Below are 18,913 nucleotides of genomic sequence, written 5' to 3' on the forward strand. Positions count from 1 at the left end.
CGATTTTAACCTGTAATTGAACATTTGCGATGACAGTGGTACAGTGTCGACTTTCAATGTGGGGTCATAATTTGGATCTCTATGTTTACAAAAATGTCCAACTAAATAAGTCGCATTACATGTCCGTCCAATTAGCTAAATGTCGAACTAATTGTAAATTACTGTACTTTCAATCTGGAAACAATTTAAGAATTGGTGAAAATTGAATAATCAGGATAGTCCCCAACTATCAATAAGCTCAGAACAACTGCCAAATTCACATACTCACCAGATCCTGGCAAACAAATTATGAAAAAATCAATTTGTGTTTTATTATTATTTTGGATAATGTTTTAGAAAGCATTGAACTGTATTTCCTAAACTCTTTTTTGGAAGGTTTAATGGCCCTGAAAAGCGCCTTGTTTTATGGAATGGTTCCAATTTAGACAACTTAGTACTCGTGGTTTTGAAAAAAACCATTCCGAACGCCCTCGATGCCGCCTTGTTCTGGATTTGCCACCAAAGCAGTTTGTATGAAGAACAAACTTTTTTCTTCTGCTACCTGATGCCGTTTTGCGATTGCGTTTGCCACTCGCCACTCGCTGCAACTGCCTGTTGTTGTCTTGATGTCCACCGAACCGAATGTGTTCTGTTCTGAATGCGGGTTTTCTTATCGTCGCGAGCAGCTTTGCCTGCTAACTCGATCACTTCGGGGGCCGAAACTATATAACGCCGGCTAGGTGGACTGGTACACAGGTACTAACGCACTCGACCTAGCAACCTTTTCCGGTGCAATTGGCGGATACACCTACGGGAAATTGCAGACCACCACGGTTCGAGCGGGATTTTGCCTTTCCCTTCTCTTTTCCTCCTTTTCCTCCTTTGGGTTTACGGTTTGAAAGAAAATAAGATATTTTTTTGGGGTCCGCGTGTTTTATACTCTAGCGGTACACACTCACAGGATAGAGACAAATCGGCAGACTCAGCCAAAGGGGCGGGTCCAACGAGACGAACGAATGAGCGTTAAAAGGGAGCGATGGCAAAAAAATACATTCATTACGATTTGTTCGCTCGTTGGATTCACATACAGACTAAAAAGGGTCCTTTTCAGGATCACAAAAAGTCTAAAGAGTTTATTGTTTTGTTATCACTCGATATCCCCATCTTGTTCGGCTAAACCTTCCTGTTTAGCGATTTGTTGTCACTCGCCACAGCTTTCACAGTTGGAAAATTTCTTCCCATCCAGCTTGTGACATATTTTACAGTAAATTACATTCAATGGCACGTCGCATTACCACCATTCAGTGCCGGATTGGAGGTAATTTTAACCTGTAATTGAACATTTGCGATGACAGTGGTACAGTGTCGACTTTCAATGTGGGGTCATAATTTGGATCTCTATGTTTACAAAAATGTCCAACTAAATAAGTCGCATTACATGTCCGTCCAATTAGCTAAATGTCGAACTAATTGTAAATTACTGTACTTTAAATCTGGAAACAATTTAAGAATTGGTGAAAATTGAATAATCAGGAAAGTCCCCAACTATCAATAAGCTCAGAACAACTGCCAAATTCACATACTCATCAGATCCTGGCAAACAAATTATGAAAACATCAATTTTTTTTTTTTTTATCTTCGCTTGTTTTACGTCGGCATATTTCCGCCACTTTAGAGCCAATCACCGACATCAGGGAGGCGACTCCACCTGTTCCTACCTATCAGACTCAACAACTCATGAGCCGGGCCAACTTCTTTTACTTCCCGTCCGAAGGAAGACGTAACCAGAGATTTTTCGCCTCAGAAAATCCCAACGACGCCAGCTGGGATTGAACCCAGGCCGATCGGATTGTGAAGCTGTTACGCTAACCACACAACCACTGGCGCCGTCAAAAACAAAAAAACACATCAATTTGTGTTTTATTATTATTTTGAATAATGTTTTAGAAAGCATTGAACTTTATTTCCTAAACTCTTTTTTGGAAGGTTTAATGGCCCTGAAAAGCGCCTTGTTTTATGGAATGGTTCCAATTTACAAAACTTAGTACTCGTGGTTTTGAAAAAAACCATTTCTAACGCCCTCGATGCCGCCTTGTTCTGGATTTGCCACCAAAGCAGTTTGTATAAAGAACAAACTTTTTTCTTCTGCTACCTGATGCCGTTTTGCGATTGCGTTTGCCACTCGCCACTCGCTGCAACTGCCTGTTGTCTTGATGTCCACCGAACCGAATGTGTTCTGTTCTGAATGCGGGTTTTCTTATCGTCGCGAGCAGCTTTGCCTGCTAACTCGATCACTTCGGGGGCCGAAACTATATAACGCCGGCTAGGTGGACTGGTGCTCTGGTACTATCGCGCTCGGCCTAGCTACCCTTGCGGGGAACTCCAGATCAACACGGTTCGAGCGGGATTTTGCCTTTCCCTTCACTTTTCCTCCTTTACCATGTCCAGACATGGCTGCTTGGGTTGGTTTGTTGATGTGTTGTGATGCGAACCGATGTGGTGTACGGTTTGAATGAGAATGATCGGTACGGCAGCGGAGCGGGGATTTTTAAGCTGACTGGCTGGCTCGAGAATTACGCATGTGTGAGACTGCGACCAATGTTTCGTTCATTTTTTTCTTTTTCCTTTCCAATCGTGCTTCATTCTATTTCGCTGCTGCTCTGGTTGCCCGTTTTGGTCGGTACGATTTGAGGAGCACAGAATGGACCAATCAAAAATGGGCACATAGTGCATTTGGACAATGCTTGATATTTCACAATTATTCGATTATTTATCTCAAGAAAAATGAAATGTTATTCATTATGATAGATGCGTAGATATATTTCCTATCAATTGATGCAAAAACCTTTGCGATCTATTGAGAAATGCTCGAGTTATAAGCGTTCCAAATCTTGCATTTTTTCCTACTTGTTCAGTGCCTAGATTTCCATATCACCCCCTATATCTTCCGGTTAGACGTAGTCCTACGTCAAAAATGAACTAATTTCGGATAGCGATGAAAGATAATTTATAGGAACAATTTTTTTTCAAATCTTAAGACGCGTCCACATTCACCCTTATCATAGTTTTCGAACGAATAGGATACGTACGCAAATCCCATCCTTGTTTTCGTACGAGCCATTCGTCGTATTTTCAATTTACAGTCGTACTAGATCAAGTTATTGGTGTACTACACTATCGACATCGTTGACAATCAGGAGGTGTTTACGTATCGAACGTGTTTAATTTAGGATACAGAGTTATCTGAACGTTCGAGTTCGAGTTTGTAGTTTTGATTTGTGCGGCTTAATAAAAACGAAGTATAAAGCAGGTGAAATTTCTTAAAACATGTCCGGAAGATTTGTACTCTCAATAATATAATTGTTATAAATGGTTGAACGCAGATAATCTTCCGCTAGAGGAATAAGATCCGGCTGTTCTAAATTACAGATTGCCGGCTATCATACTATCGGACATGCAACCAGTGTGTCCACTCTATTCGCTATGGACCAGTCATTGTTGGCATTGAGAAAATCCCTGCTCTGCAACCGCCGTCCTGTAGCAGCAGATGACCCTATTGCAGCAAGGTTCTGTCGCAATTACGAGTTCAGCAACCGGAACCAACATGTTACCGTGAAAATCTACATAAGTGCAGATGAACAATGACAACAAGATACAGCAAACGAGGAAGAGCCAGAATGGGTTTCGGCAGGTCTACCTCTCGCCTGGACACAATCAAACTTTGTGGATTCGATGAAGATACGGCGTTGATTGAGGTATCTTTCGATTAGTCGTCATGCTAGCACAAAATCAAGTCAACAGTAATATGATTGCTCAGCAAAAATTTTTAATGCAAATTTTCAGCACAAAAACTAACAGACCGATATTTTGCGCCGATTGCTCATGAAAAACAACGTTGAGAATGCAACTGATCCACCACAAATGCACAACAGCAACAATCAATCCAACAGCCGCACTATCCATCCCAACGTGAGCTTCAGTTCTATACCCAATCCAATATGCAGAACGCTTTGCTCCGTAGAAAAACTGCAGGAGCAACGCAAGGTGCTTTGTGATCAGAACAGTCGAATTGCTGCCGCTGTGATTAACAACGGTGAACCAAATGCAGCCGTGCAGCAATTCGTACAATCGATTTGTCTAAACATTCAGCGAAGTCTTTTGGTTCTTAGTCAAACTGCCAAATATCCTAATGGTACATATTTCTCTGCAAAGCCGTCTGCAGGAGCAACTACCCTCCGTCACGCAAAAATTGTATCAAGAGAAACGTGGTGGTCCCATGAGCGCTAGAAGTTCTTAGAAAGCATCGAATTCTACGAATCAATTCCTACATGTTACGAGAGAACGCCCATTCCAATGCACACAGGCTTCAATAGGAAACCACCGCCAGCTTCAGTTGCACAAACAGCAGGAATAGGTACAGCTGGTCATTCTAATGTGGTTTCTCTGTTGTCATCTGCAGGCGCAAATAGTTTTTCAGGTCTGCTCAGTGGTGGAGGCCACGATGGTGATGACATAATATGTTCGCTTGAGGAGGAGACATCGCACTGTAGGATCAGCTCGAGCGGAAGAAGCTGTCTAATAAGAATAAGAAATATGATCGCATTCGGAGAAGTTCAAAGTCAATTAACCTATTTATTCATTCGCAGTGACGACATCCATAAGGTGATTTGACACTTGATAGTGCCAGGTCCGATGCAAATATGCTATTCCAAAAGTAATAAAGTTTCGATAAAACTCTTAAATAGTTTTGAGAGACCGACCGTGCATGACTATTCGAATCGAACTAATGAGATGTTGTACGAATTTTGTAGTAAACTGGAGTTTCTTTATTATCACACAAATATAAAATTTAGTTTCGCGAATAGTGCTAAAATTCATGAGCTTAGCTCGATCTATTGTTCGTCCAGCTGAATAGATTATTTAATGAGTTGTTTTCTTTATCATTTTTTTTAGGAAAAATATGTAACTTCTAGTTTTTCCAGCATTTGTGCAAGAAAACAACTGATAGCACCGATTCAACAATAATGATCAACACTAGACATTCTGATTTCTTCGTGTTATGTTTTCTATATTTTGGTCTACTTTCTGCTTTCTACAATCTACAAATATCTGGGTTAATCTACGGCCGCTTCCTTCTTAGTTCCAATCACGTCGATCTGCAATCCCAATGCAGCTTTGTACATTTTCCCCCGACTTAAATCCAGAAAACTTTCCACAAGGTCTCCATCAATAAATCCCTCGTAACGTACCGTTTTCATTTCGGTGTGAAAACTACGCCAATACGAATACTCAATCTTGCCAACATTAGAGGCGAATGAACTGAAAAGTTTTAAGGCTCTCAAAGCCAAAAAAGAAGAAAAAGAATCTTGCCAACAGATTTGATTGTGTCAGTAAATTTTTCCTGTAACTTTCGAAGAAATTCACAATTCATAAGAATCTGGTGGTATTTGTGTGACCAGACCTATAGCCATGCCAAATAGCACACAACCCGTTGTTGCCGTCGTTCGCTCACCAATGTTTCGCATTACGAGTGAACCGTGGCAGAATACATTCACCATATCACCGAGATGGAATTGAGCTATCTCTGGCATTTGCTGTTGTTCGTCGTCCGTTGTTGCAGCCCTTCAAATAAATAGAAAAATTGTTCGTATGATAAACCGAGCTACGGAAACCCTACTTACCCATCTTTTAGGTAAACAAATAGATTTTGGCTGCTATCCGCCCCAAGGAAGGCATCGTTATCTAATATTTCTACTGCTGTCATCCAATTTAGTTGTTAGTTGCGAGCGAACTCCTCAAAACTACCTTCCATTTGCTTGTACTGCAGCAGTGTGATAGATCGCATTAAATATCCAACCAAAATGAAGTTGCCTGTTCAAAAACAACTGACTGTTGAACTCAACGAGGGAATAGCAGGCGCCCTTGATTTCCTTTTCACTAACTCGAGTGAGGGCTCCATTCATCCTACATTGGGTCTCTGGATTTACCAGTGCTGTGCCGACGATGTGATAAGTATTCGAATCATTACCCAACTCTGTCGAAATCAGTGGCATAATGTACTCAGTTTGCATGAATTGATGTGCATGTAGCACCTCGAAAGTAATCTGATCGATGATAAGTAGATTGTGAATCTCAGCTCTTGGCCAAACTCGGCATTGCTGGGTCCTGGCTTAAGCAGACCCATCTTGCTCAAGGAAGTTACATTTGTCGTCAGAGAAGACGCGCTTTGTCTCGAAGGAGTCAGGCCACTCGAGTCCTGAAGATCGCTACCGTTCGAAGTGCAACTTTTGAATCTCATCAATTGTACCAAGAATAATCGAATGTTGGGTGCAAGAGCCAAACTGTCCTGATAAACTTCGACATTAAGTGAGCACATAAGATTTACTTCCTTCATTTGAGGAAACCAGCTTGTGGTTAGAGCGGTATATCACGGTTGGACGATCCGAACATGCGAACACGTTTGTCGTCGGAAGTGACCGGAACGTTTTCAGAATAGTCAGCTGGTCTCCAGCGTAACTTTTTTGTTCGTGACGGCTTCGTGCATCCGATGGGGCGTCCACATTACATAACGAACCGAATATGCCGCCTGGTACAGGCCGATCGGCATCATTCGGCATAATGTGGACGCGCCTTTACGTTTATTAAGTCTACTACAAAAATTATTCAAGGCTGTTGATTCGCAGCAGCAGCACTCTCAAGCAACTTGATGATTTTTCCATACTACAAGCTCTACCCCACAGCGAAGGAGTTGGACATCCTGAGGCACTTTGTGTCCGCCAAATATAGCCGATCTGGTATTTACAATATCATCTCTTCGCCGCTCCTTAAGCCGGGAGATTGAAGCAACCGGCCAAACGGTAGAGAAGAATCTGGCCAAAATGGACATTTTTATGCGGAAGCGTCAGACGAGACTGGCCGTATCTGAGCAGCAGGCAATCACCCAGAAGGAGTAGCTTGAGGTGCTGGTGAAAAACTTCTTTAGGTACTCATAATGAAAGACGAGGCGTACTTGATGCTAGAATTCAACGAATGGCAGGAGACCGGGTACTTCACGTTCCCCAGGTAAGCGATAACATCGAATATATCATTCACATCAAGTTCTCGAAGAAGGTCCTTCTCTGACAGACGTGAAGGGAATGTCCAAGCCACTCTTCTTTCGAGTCATATGGTGAGATATATAGTACGAAGTGCTTGCCGGAGTTGGGAAGGTGATGTGGTCTTTATGCCGAACCTGCGATCAACCCATCATGCCAAAAGATCACTGGAGGATGGATCGGCTAGAGATAAACATTGTCGCGAAGACCACCAACCTTCCCAACATTCCCCAGCTGCGACCGATGGAAAAAATTTGGGCGAATGACCAAAATAGAGAGACAGATTGCCACCAAAGCCAGGAAAAGGTAAAATAACACCCCGATATACATCTTTTCATCGGCCATGGTTCAGGTTCCGGCCATCTTCCGTAAGACCGCCCAGCGCTTCATTTACGATACTTCATCAAACTACCCTGCCTCTTCCTGTCGAGTATACACTAGTTCTTCCAGCTTATTTAAAACGTTAAGCCCTGACCGAGCTAAGGGACCAATGATGAACTTTTCGTCTGACTCACGTTGGTCCCGTTGGATCAATAGGGGACTTTTATAAAAATCATTTTCCAATTTAGTTGCTGTCGCTTCCAGTTGACACTCTCTAAACAAAAAGCCCAATGTCGGTGCGATGAAACCAGCTCAACATATTAATCTTTGGATGCATTAGAAGCTCTCTTGAACAGTCTGCCAAATAAAAGTTTTTTTGAGGTTCATCCATTTAAGAAAATCAACATGAATTGTGATATTGAAATATATTGATATCGCGGGACATTTCTTTTGCCAAATGCGGGACGTTTCGCGGGACGGAATCTTACGCGGGACATTTCGTTGAAATGCGGGACGTCTGGTCAGTGTATACTACTACCATTGTGGAGCCGAAGCCAAAACTAAACTGATATGTGTTGTTTGCATCGCACGAGAGTATAGAAGAGTCGCGGTATGCAGTCGGTGATTGTTCGTCGTATAATTCACTGCGAAAAAAAAATTGTACTGGAGAGTTTTTTCATACACCCAGGTTTTTTTTTACGCGGGGGATACGTACCTCGTAAAAAAAACCGCGTTAATTGGAAAATCCGCGTAAAAAAACCGCGTTGATTGGAAAATCCGCGTAAAAAAAAACCGCGTTAATTCGAAAATCCGCGTAAAAAAACCGTGTTAATTGGAAAATCCGCGTTAATTGGAAACTCCCCGTAAAGAAAAAAAGGTCACATAAAAATCCTCTTGAGAATCGTGATGGGGTGCGGCATATGCTCTGAGGGAGCTGGAAAGGGAGAGATATGAACTGAGAGAGAGAAGTGATGTTGCTCAGGTTTACGCGCAAAAATCGGAAAATCCGAGAAAAAAATCGCGTTAATTGGAAAATCCGAATTCGAGTAAACATTTATTGTAACTCATTAGATGAGCGATTTTAGGGGGTATGACGAAGCGAGGTGGAGTGTGACAAAGTAGTTGTCCAGCCTAAGGTAAATTTTATGGTTGAAATGCTCAAAAAGGTGCGCCTGAGGGAGAGATGTGATATTGCTCAGATTAAAAATAACATAACAAATTAATTCAAAAAAATGCTTTCTCTGCAGCGCTAATTGCCTCTGTTCCAACTCTAACTGCTTCTGGTCTAATTCTTTCTGTTCTGTCAGGCATTTGCGTTGCAAAATCTATCCTCCGACTTGACGTGGTCGTTCCCATCGAAACTGGCATAGGCGGTGGTGAACAACGCGGGCAAATTGAATCTGTGTTCGCTACAGATGCATCGAACCTGGCACATAGGTGCGGCACTAATATCCGTCAATAGCACTAAGTTCCGTCATATGGTCTCAGGAAGCATGAGGGACAGATTTGATATTGCTCAGTTTTTTTTACGCGGTGACCGCGTTAAAAAAACCGCGTTAATTGGAAAATCCGCATTAATTCGAAAATCCGCGTAAAAAAAACCTCGTAAAAAAACCGCGTAAAAAAACCTGGGTGTATTTTGTTTTGAAATAATCATTCATTTTTCATTATTTTTATCAATTTTTCAAATAAAATTTTTAACTTATTAAATTATCAATTTGTAGTCCTACGTCAAGAATGCGGTAGTGTTTTGAACACCTTTCTCTATATATCTGCCGGAAAGAGGTTCATGATTTATAACGTCTTTAACTTTATGCAAATCTCTTTTGATTACACCTTATAATTTGTCGATAATATTTCGTACCGTAGATAGACGTGGCTTTGAGGAATATTGTATCGAGCGATTGTCAATGCTTGAAATGATCTCCGTCTCACGAGATATATGGTAGGCAAAATTCAACTGAACTTATAGAAATTGGATGGAACGTACGTGATAATCCTTCATCATGTATGAAGGAATTTTCACGTACATTCCATCCAATTTCTATAAGTTCAGTTGAATTTTGCCTACCATATATCTCGTGAGACGGAGATCATTTCAAGTTATCACTAAGTTTGTTTGCACTTATATGACTTAGTTCCCGTAAAAGACAAATGCATTCGCAGACAATTTTTGAAGAGCATTTAAAAGCTTTAAGGCGTCGTGCAGAAATTATGTAACGCTTGTAGGGGGGGGGGGGGGAATTGGATTAAGGTTGCGTTACTTAATGTGACATAGGAGGTGGGGGGCGGGGTATAGTCGTAATCGTCACACAACAAATTTCCATTTTTATTACCGTCGATGGGGTTGAAAATGGGTTATGGGAATGAAATTGGCTCAAAAATGGAGAAAGTTACTATTAGTAATATCTTGACAACTATTGTGAACAGTTTTGAAAGCTGTGAGCCGTTTAATAAGAGACATATTTCAACAACTCCCAATGCATGATATTTAACTGTAGTACAAATAGTTATTATTTAATAATTCATCAAAGTTTGATGTGTAAATAGCCATCAAATAACACCTCAGAAAATATCTCATGCCCAGCATTATACAGAACTACTAAACTTGGAGATATTGGATATAATTATTCTTTAAAGTCTTGCCAGATGAGTCATTACTGTTTGTGAACATCAAATATTTTTTTCCATTCGCATTTCAATATTTTTGAAATAATCTCGCATTTACACTGAGTGGGGGTGAGAATGGGTCAAAAACAAAATTGAATTCCATGCTAAACCGATATATTCATTGTCAGATTTTCATGAAAATTGGTAGTTTTATTTCTCATCGTAATATATTAGACCCGTATGTTTTTATTTTTTTCATCAGGGGGCCCATTTCCATTTGATGGTGGCTCGAAAAATCAACTTTTCCCGCTTTTTTATTATCCAAAAATCACCTTTTTCAATAATACATAACTTTTGAACTACTGGACCGATTTAGATGATCGATATATCAAATTGAAACCAATGAGTCAGTTTTGTTTAAAAAACAAATTCGAATTGAAAAAAAAAAACAAATTTTGTTTTCATAGTTATTGATTGTAATTGTTTTTTCATAGCTCACATGGTTTCGGAACTAAGGTCACCATATTTTTTATATTTTTTCTTGAAAGCTGAGGTTTTTTTTACATAACATATCTAAACATCAGAGAGGTATTTTTTCATTTTCAAATGATTTTGCAAAGTAAACATGTTTTCAGTTTTCGTTCAATATTCCTATGCGACTGGACAACATCTATGTGAATAGAATTCAATTTTTATGCATATGTGGTATTCCATGTGTCTTCAAATTGGTATACCGATCAACTGAATCGGTGCAGTAGTTCAAAAGTTATGAGTTTTAAAAAAAAGTAATTTTTGGAAAAATGAGAAAAAAAAGATCTTTCGGACCACCCTTAAATGAAAATGGTCACCTATTTAGTTTGATGTGTAGATCATCCGAATCGGTACAGTAGCTCAAAAGTTATGAATTTAAAAAAAAGGCATTTTTAGAAACAATGGAAAAAAATAGATTTTTTGGGCAACCCTAAAATGGAAATGATCACCCTAATGATAAAAAATACGGGTCTAATGTTCTGCGATAAAGAACAAAACTACCACTTTTCACGAAAATCTGAGAACCACTATATCGGTTTGACATGGAATGGCTGTATATAAACTATTCCATCGCACTTCTAGGTGGATTGACACTATTATCGTAACTGAAATAATCATTCAAGACAAGACACTCACATGTTGTTAAATTATATTTTTTTTTGTACTAAATTTATTTTCAAACGGCTCGGCAACATTAAGTAACAATGAGCCGTGTTTATGAATAGGGAAAAGCCTCTGTGAGTAGAACAATGCCAATGTTCTTTCTCAAAAAGGCACTACTTTGACCCATTGTCACCTCCTGTAAGGAGTGAGATTGAGTCAACTTTTATTCAATCGTAGATTACTGAAAAATTAATATTATTCAACAATTTCTTGAACGATTACAAGTGTTCATCATTAGAGAACATTTCTACGTAATCAGAATTGCGTTTTACTCTAATTTACGATAGTAATTCAACAAAAAGTTCGAAAACTACCTTTTTTGACCCATTTTCACCCCCATCGACGGTACCAAATAAATCAACGCGCTCATATATTACTGAGCAGCTGATTTCGATTCTGGGAAGGAATGACGTGTGTTTTCGGAGTCTATATTATAAAGCAGGTTGGTCAATAAGCAAGCACAAATTGATGCATCTATATCGCAGTAATCTTCTAGATCATGATTTGGTCGTGGCTACTAATCACAAGCTTATTCTATCGGTCATCGCAGATGCAGAGAGAAGTTAGGGCACTTTGGTCATGCTGAAGCAGTTGGGTACAGTGGTATAACGTACATTTCAGTATGTTCATGAAGGTATTGTTCTTCGAACAAATGGGCTCGATTTAAAAGAAGTTTGCGAGCTTTCTGAATCCAAAATTATTTGGTATCAAGGACTAATTAAGCCAGTAATCATAAATCAAGCGAATGGAGGACTAGACGAGAACCCTCGTTTTAAAAAGGTCCTTGATATGGCGATTCATCATTTTAATCCATCGAATCTTGATATAATATTCTTTGTTACAAATGCTCTAGAATGCATGACTTTCAACTGAGTTGAAAGTCGGAAGGCTCTTCTTTCCGGGAGTTAGAAGGTTTCATATTTCATCATGATAATTATGGATCTCACTTGGATGAAACCTCAGAACAAAGGATCCGAAACTGAAGGCAAAACATTTTGAATGGTTGAATGATCTGCGGAACAACCTAGCGATCGATGGATATCTCATTAAAGTCGAATATTTTAAGCCCGAAAACTCTCAAATTGATGAAACGGAATTTGAAGGATATTCTGCTGAATGGTTTTCTTCGTCACATGAGAACATTCCAGTACTTTTTGTAAGTAGTGTAACGACAGGAACTGCTGCACGGAAACAAGGAGTAGTTACTTTTGGAATTTATACAAAATTGTTGATCTGAAACAAAACCCATCAGTGGAAAGACAGACAGCGTCCAAAGTCTTGAATGTGTGTGAATGTCTAATTTAGTCAAATATTTAGAGGAAGATGGTCCTGATCAGACCCCCTAAATTGCAGATGCGTTCCCCCAATTGATGGTAAACACGTGAGTGAGCGTGTTAAATAATTATGGAACCAACCACAAAGGGTCGGTTCAGGACCTAGGATTGGGCGATCTTTAGAAAGAGATCGATCTTGATGGATCGATTTTTCAAACGGCGTAGGGATCGATTCACTGATTAAATCGGTACCAGAGAATCGATCTTTGCTTAATCGATCTTTGAAGACGCTGGAATAAATGGAGCAAGAAAATGGTCGCCATACGTTAAAATTGTCAGTATTATGACACCTTTCATTTGGCACTACTAAATGTTCGCTAGGTAGCACAATTTCCGAGATCCAAGAGGAGGTCGGTTCAAGACCACCGGTCGGATTAGGACTACTTTCTCCTATTCTTTAAATTTGAGAACGTATCTTTGGAATTCCTAAGAAAAAGACCCATATTGAGGTTTTAGGGTGTAATAAATGATTTTATGGTGGTTAGACTCTCCATCCTCCTCTCTAAGGGGGGGGGGGGGGGGGGGTGGTGGGTCTGCCATTCAAATTAAACACAAATTTCTGCATTACTCGAGAATTAATCAAGCAAATGAAACCGAATTAGGTATATGGAGGTTTTAGGGTGCTATAAATGTTTCTATGGTGGTTACACTCTCCACCCCCCTCTCTAAAGGGGGGCTGCCATACAAATGAAACTCGAATTTATGCATAATTCGAAAATTAATCAAGCAAATGGAGCCAAATTTGCCATGCGAATGTTTTAGTGGACACGAATCGTTTCCATGGTGAATAGACATTCCTCCCCTCTCTCTGAGGGGGGAGGGGGGTACTGCCATACGAATGAAGCATACATTTCTGCATAATTCAAGAACTAATCAAGTAAACTGAACCAAATTTGGCATGTGGAGATTTTAGGAGGCTCCCGTGGCCGAGTGGTTAGTGTCAAAACCTAACATGCCGGGGGTTCGGGTTCGATTCCCGTTCTGGTCGGGGGAATTTTTCGTAAAAGAACTTTCCTCCGACTTGCACTGTGGTCACGCGTATTCTAGAGCTTGCCACTCAGAATGCATTCAAGGCGTGTTATTTGGCATAGAAATCTCAACTAAGTACTAGTAAAAATGACGCAAGTAATATTACGTTGAGACGGCGAAGTTCCTCTAGGAACGTTGGTGCCATTTAAGAAGAAGAAGATTTTAGGAGGCAAGAAACATTTCTAAGGTGGTTCAACAATCCACCACCCTCTCTAAGGGGGGGGTGGCTGCTATACAAATGAAACACAAATTTCTGCATAACTCGAAAACTAATCAAGCAAATGGAATCAAATTTGGCATGTGGAGGTTTTAGAGTACAATAAATGTTTTTATGGTAGTTCGACACCAGTAGTGAGGAATTAGGGAGATTCCTGCCGTGAAGCACGTGACCGACTGTTGCTTATCGGTCCTCCCCCAACAGCTCCAGCAGGTGAGTGTGGACACGATTCGGCCGACAGTGGTCTGGCTGACACAATGTAGTTATGAAAAAATCAAATTATCTAAAATCTGTCAGTGTCCATGTGCTATATGAAACGTCCCATACCAGAAAAACAAAATGAAGAAAAAACGAAGCAGTAGACCAAAATAGAAAGAATAAATATGAAAAAAACTAATATTTAGTTCAGCGAATATGCTTCAAGTGTAGGAGAAGATAATGAAAAACATCTATTGTTAAAAAAACATGACATTTAAAAATTTTCGGAAAACTTTGAAAGTAAAAGGGAAAATTCGGAAAATTAGATTCCCATATGTTCTACAATTACATAGTGACAAGTGCTGTTAGTCCATCTGATGTTTGCGCTAGCAAAATTGATCTTTGTTCGAAACTGGAAATGGATTTTAATGTGATGAAACGCACTCCTATATCTTCTTCTATCTATACCAATAAAAAAGTATCGCCGAATGTGTTGATAAGAGCAGAACTCGAGGAAGGAATTGTCCGATTTAGGGCTGTCTTTGGTCTATCATATTTTTTGTATAAAACATTTATTCCATGCATCGCAGAAACATGTTATTTGCAAGTGGTTGGAAAATCTTGAACGAGAAATGTGTCTGAAAATAATCTAATATTATAATGATGAGTTTTGCTAGAAATACTAGGAATTTTACAGTAAAAGGTAAATTCAACGGGGTCGAATAGAAGATCAATCAATGAACAGTTCTGCGATTGGACCCATGAACTTGCTCATAGTAAGAAAACATGAATATTTGAAGGTATTGATAACAAAAAAACAAATTTTGGGCGGGACGAAGTTTGCCGGGTCAGCTAGTATATATATAAAAATGGATTTCTGTCTGTCTGTCTGTCTGTTTCTTATGGACTCGGAAACTACTGAACCGATCAACATGAAAATTGGTATGTAGAGGTTTTAGGGGCCGGGGAAGGTTTTCGTGTTAGTTTGAGACCCCTCTCCCCTCTCTAAGGGGGGGCTGCCATACAAATTCAACACAATTTTCTACATTACTCGAAAATTAATCAAGCAAATTAATCGAAACTTGGCATATGGAGGTTTTGAGGTGCAATAAATGTTTGTATGACGGTTAGACTCTCCACCCCCTCTCAAAGGGGGGTGGGGGGATTTTGGGGGTTTGTCATACAACTTCTTCTTCTTGGATGGCTCTAACGTTCCAGTGGAACTTTTGCCTTCTCAACGTAGCATTACTTGCGTCATTTTTATTAGTAATACTTGTTTGAGATTTCTATGCCGAATAACACGCCTCAAATGTACTCTGGAGTGGCAAGCTCTAGAATACGCGTGACCACAGTGCAAGCCGGAAAAGTTTTCTTTGATGAAAAATCTCCCGGCCAGAACGGGAATCGAACCCGGACCCCCGGCATGATAGTGTGGGACGCTAACCACTCGGCCACGGGAGCACCTGTTTGTCATACAAATGAAACACAAATTTCTACATTACTCGAGAATTAATCAAGCAAATGAAACCAAATTAGGCATATTGAGGGTTTAGGATGCAGTAAATGTTTCTATGGTGGTTAGACTCTCCACCCCCCTCTCTAAGGGAGGGCTGCCATACAATTGAAACACAAATTACTGCATTCCTCGAGAATTAATCAAGCAAATGAAACCAAATTTGGCATGTGGAGGTTTTATGGGATAAGAAACATTTCTAAGGTGGTTCAACACTCCTTCCACCTTTCTAAGGGGGGCTGTCATTGAAAATGGAACACAAATTTCTGCATAACTCGAGAACTAATCAAGCAAATTGAGCCATATTTGGCATGTGGAGGTTTTAGGGGACACGAAACGTTTCTATGATAGTTCGACACACCAACCCCCTTTCTAAGGGTATGGGTCTACCATACAAATGAAACACACACTTCTGCATAACTCGAGAACTAATCAAGCAAATGGAGCCAAACTTGAGATAGGAGTTTTTGGGTACGACAAATGATTCTATGGTATGACACCGCTTCCTCCTCTGAAAAGGAGAGGGGGTCCCATTAAAATAATGTACATATTTCAACCAAACATATTCCAACCAAACATGACAATTGAAAATTTTCGAAAAACTCTGAAGGAAAATGGGAAAATTCGAAAAATTCAATTCGCATGTGTTTGTACAATTGACAAGCGTTGTTAGTTCATTTGACGTTTGCGGTAACGAAATAGATCTTCGTTCGAAAGTGGAAATGCATTTTAATGTGATAAAACGCACTCCTATCTATATAACGCACTCCTATCTCCTATCGCACTTCTATCAATATAAATAAAAATGGATCGTCGAATGTGTTGATAAGAACAAAACTCGAGGAAGGAATTGTCCGATATAGGGCCGTATCAATTGTCCGATATTTTCCGTATCAAACATTTACTCCATGTATTGGAGAAACATGTTGTTTGCAAGTGGATGATAAATCTTGCACGAGAATTGTGTCTGAAAATAATCTGATATTATAATGTCGAGTTTTGGTAGAAGTACTGAATTTTTATAGTAAATAATAATTTTGAAAGAGTAGATTAGAAGATCAATCAATGAACAGTTCTGTGACTAGACCCATGAATGTGCGCTTAGCAAGAAAACGTGGATTTGAAAACGAAAAATAAATTTTTGGGCGGGACGAAGTTTGCCGGGTCAGCTAGTTTTATAATAAAAAACCACCCTGAAATTGAAAATTTGAATATTGGGAAAATATGTCAGTAGAATACAGGAATTCTAACTGGTTTCAATTGATTATCAGTTTATAAGCCGATCTCACATTCTTCAATAAAAAAAAACCACCCTATCCTCTCGACCTCAGCTTAATTTCCAACTGAATCCTGAATAATCAACAAACCGCAAGTTTACTCCCAAGGATAAAAATAAAACAAAAGCGTGCTAACCTTGACTTCCTTCGCATGGAAAGTTCAACAAAAGTTCCTACCGGATTAAACTCCAAGTTCCGGATTACGCCTTTTTCCCCATTCTTGTTTTTTCCATTTGCAAAACAGCTTCGCGAGAGTAAAAAATCGAAGGGCAAAAGGGAATCCACCTGACACCGTGGTGGCCACAAATCGCCACACACGAGTGGAACATCCATCGACGACATCGGCGAGAGCGTTGAAACTGTTCATTACCAGCCGGGCTTCCAATGATAAATGGAGGTCCATTTGGGCGCGTTGGAAGCGGATTGCTCCCCCGCGTGCTGTGGTTTAGGCTCTCGTGTTGGACGCGTGTGCTCGTTAGTTAAATCGGGGGGCCTAAATCCGGAAACCGTTACGGGAGAGTAGTGTGATATTTTCAGTAATTCATTTACATACTATTATTTATGGTTGAGTCGGAGCGGTGTAATTTATCAGTTTGCGAAATGCCTTCCGTTATGGATGGGTTTTTTCAAAAGCCGAGCAGTTTGCTGGGTTCTTATGAATTATCATTTATTTCAGATAGATGTAACGACGATTTCAAATACGATATATGTTCGTGTAGGGACTCCGTCGTTTTCATCAGGATGAAGTTATGACATGAAATTACAGACACGTAGCGTGAAAATTCTCGCATGAGAAATTTCTGAAATAACACGAAGCACGATTCAAACAAAGATTGAGCAGCAAGTGCTATCGCGAGAAGCTCAAGCATTGTGTCAAAAGGACACACAAAAGTTCCTCCGCTCGCTTCACGCGGCGCGCCGGAAGAAGTATCTCACAAAAGCTGCACACGAAGGAAGCAATCAAAACTGTGGTTATTTATTACCTGTGCCACCAGCGCCTGCACATCGCTTAGTCTAGTTAGTTCTTCTGAGGTAATTTTTTCGCGTTTCGGTGGTTTCACGTAGTATTGTCTGTCGTTGAGGTGCAACCTGGGAATGGAAGGAAAGAGAATAAGGTAAGTGGTAGGAAGAAATTTGTGAGAAATGGCTCGCTCTTGAACACCCACACTATTAATTGCATTCCTATCGTCATCGTGTTCTGGTTCTGGCGGGCTCTAAAATTGGTGGTGTAAAATAAAGATTTGTTTCAATATTCTCCGTGAACGAACCGTTGCGCTGCGAGATAGTGGTTCTGGATTCATGGAATGTTGAGAAAAGTACAATTAATCATCATCTTGGGTGCCACCATACCATACCGGGTGGTTTGGGACATTTGGAAACAGCGTTTCCACGGTTTCCATTTCAATTAGGCATAAGGTGTGGCGAAAACAGGCGATAGCGTGACAAGTGTTTTAATTTTCTAGAGATAATGTTCTTTCGCTTCGCGTGATGTTTTCAGTGCTAAGGCGTTTAACGGTTCGAATAGGTGCCGATAGAGTACTTTTATCGTACCGTATGGTTATAGAACATAAACATCCCCTTTTTTATTGTTGTCCGTTTCAGACACAAACAATCATTTTGGTACTATAGATCAAAATAAAAACGAGAAAATGCTGTCAGAGACGGTTTTTTGTTCTGTGGCCAATGCACAATGGTCCAGGAGATACATTTAAGTGGAAATTAGCGTTTAGAGCGCGAAAGGTATTCTCTAGACAAAAGCTGTCTTCGACAAAGTTGTTATATATGATAAAGCGTACTATTCTATGGTATCAAAAATAGGGTGACCAGAATTTTCGATGAAATTAAAAAATTAACTTTCTTATCTTTATAGATAGAGATAAACAATATTGTAGTCCCAGTTATTTTAAGCAACTTTGTAGAACAAAGTTTTTTCTATCTCTTAAAACAACCGATATAGCGCTTTTTCTATACGTTGCGTTAGGGTGACTATGAAAAAAAAGGGGTTTTGCTCTAACTTTTATATTTCAAATTCTACATCAAAACTGTCTTCGGACGACTTTTAGAGCTTACTAAGACTAACATTTTGTGGTGCATAACTTGTCTATATCTTAATTCTACTCAAAGTTATCGATGTTTTTTCCCATAAA

General features: G+C 39.8%; 1 protein-coding gene across 1 annotated transcript in view; it reads right to left on the minus strand.

Moving 5' to 3' along the window:
- The window catches only part of LOC129770635 (calcium uniporter protein, mitochondrial), a 480,509-nt gene that overhangs the window by 5,919 nt on the left and 455,677 nt on the right, over positions 1–18,913 (minus strand). Inside the window, exon 4 of the mRNA XM_055773593.1 lies at positions 17,750–17,855. Within this exon, the coding sequence (XP_055629568.1) occupies positions 17,750–17,855 (106 nt within the window). The remainder of the gene's footprint in view (positions 1–17,749; positions 17,856–18,913) is intronic.

Source organism: Toxorhynchites rutilus, chromosome 2 (genome assembly GCF_029784135.1).
Source record: "Toxorhynchites rutilus septentrionalis strain SRP chromosome 2, ASM2978413v1, whole genome shotgun sequence".
Classification (NCBI taxonomy): domain Eukaryota; kingdom Metazoa; phylum Arthropoda; class Insecta; order Diptera; family Culicidae; genus Toxorhynchites; species Toxorhynchites rutilus.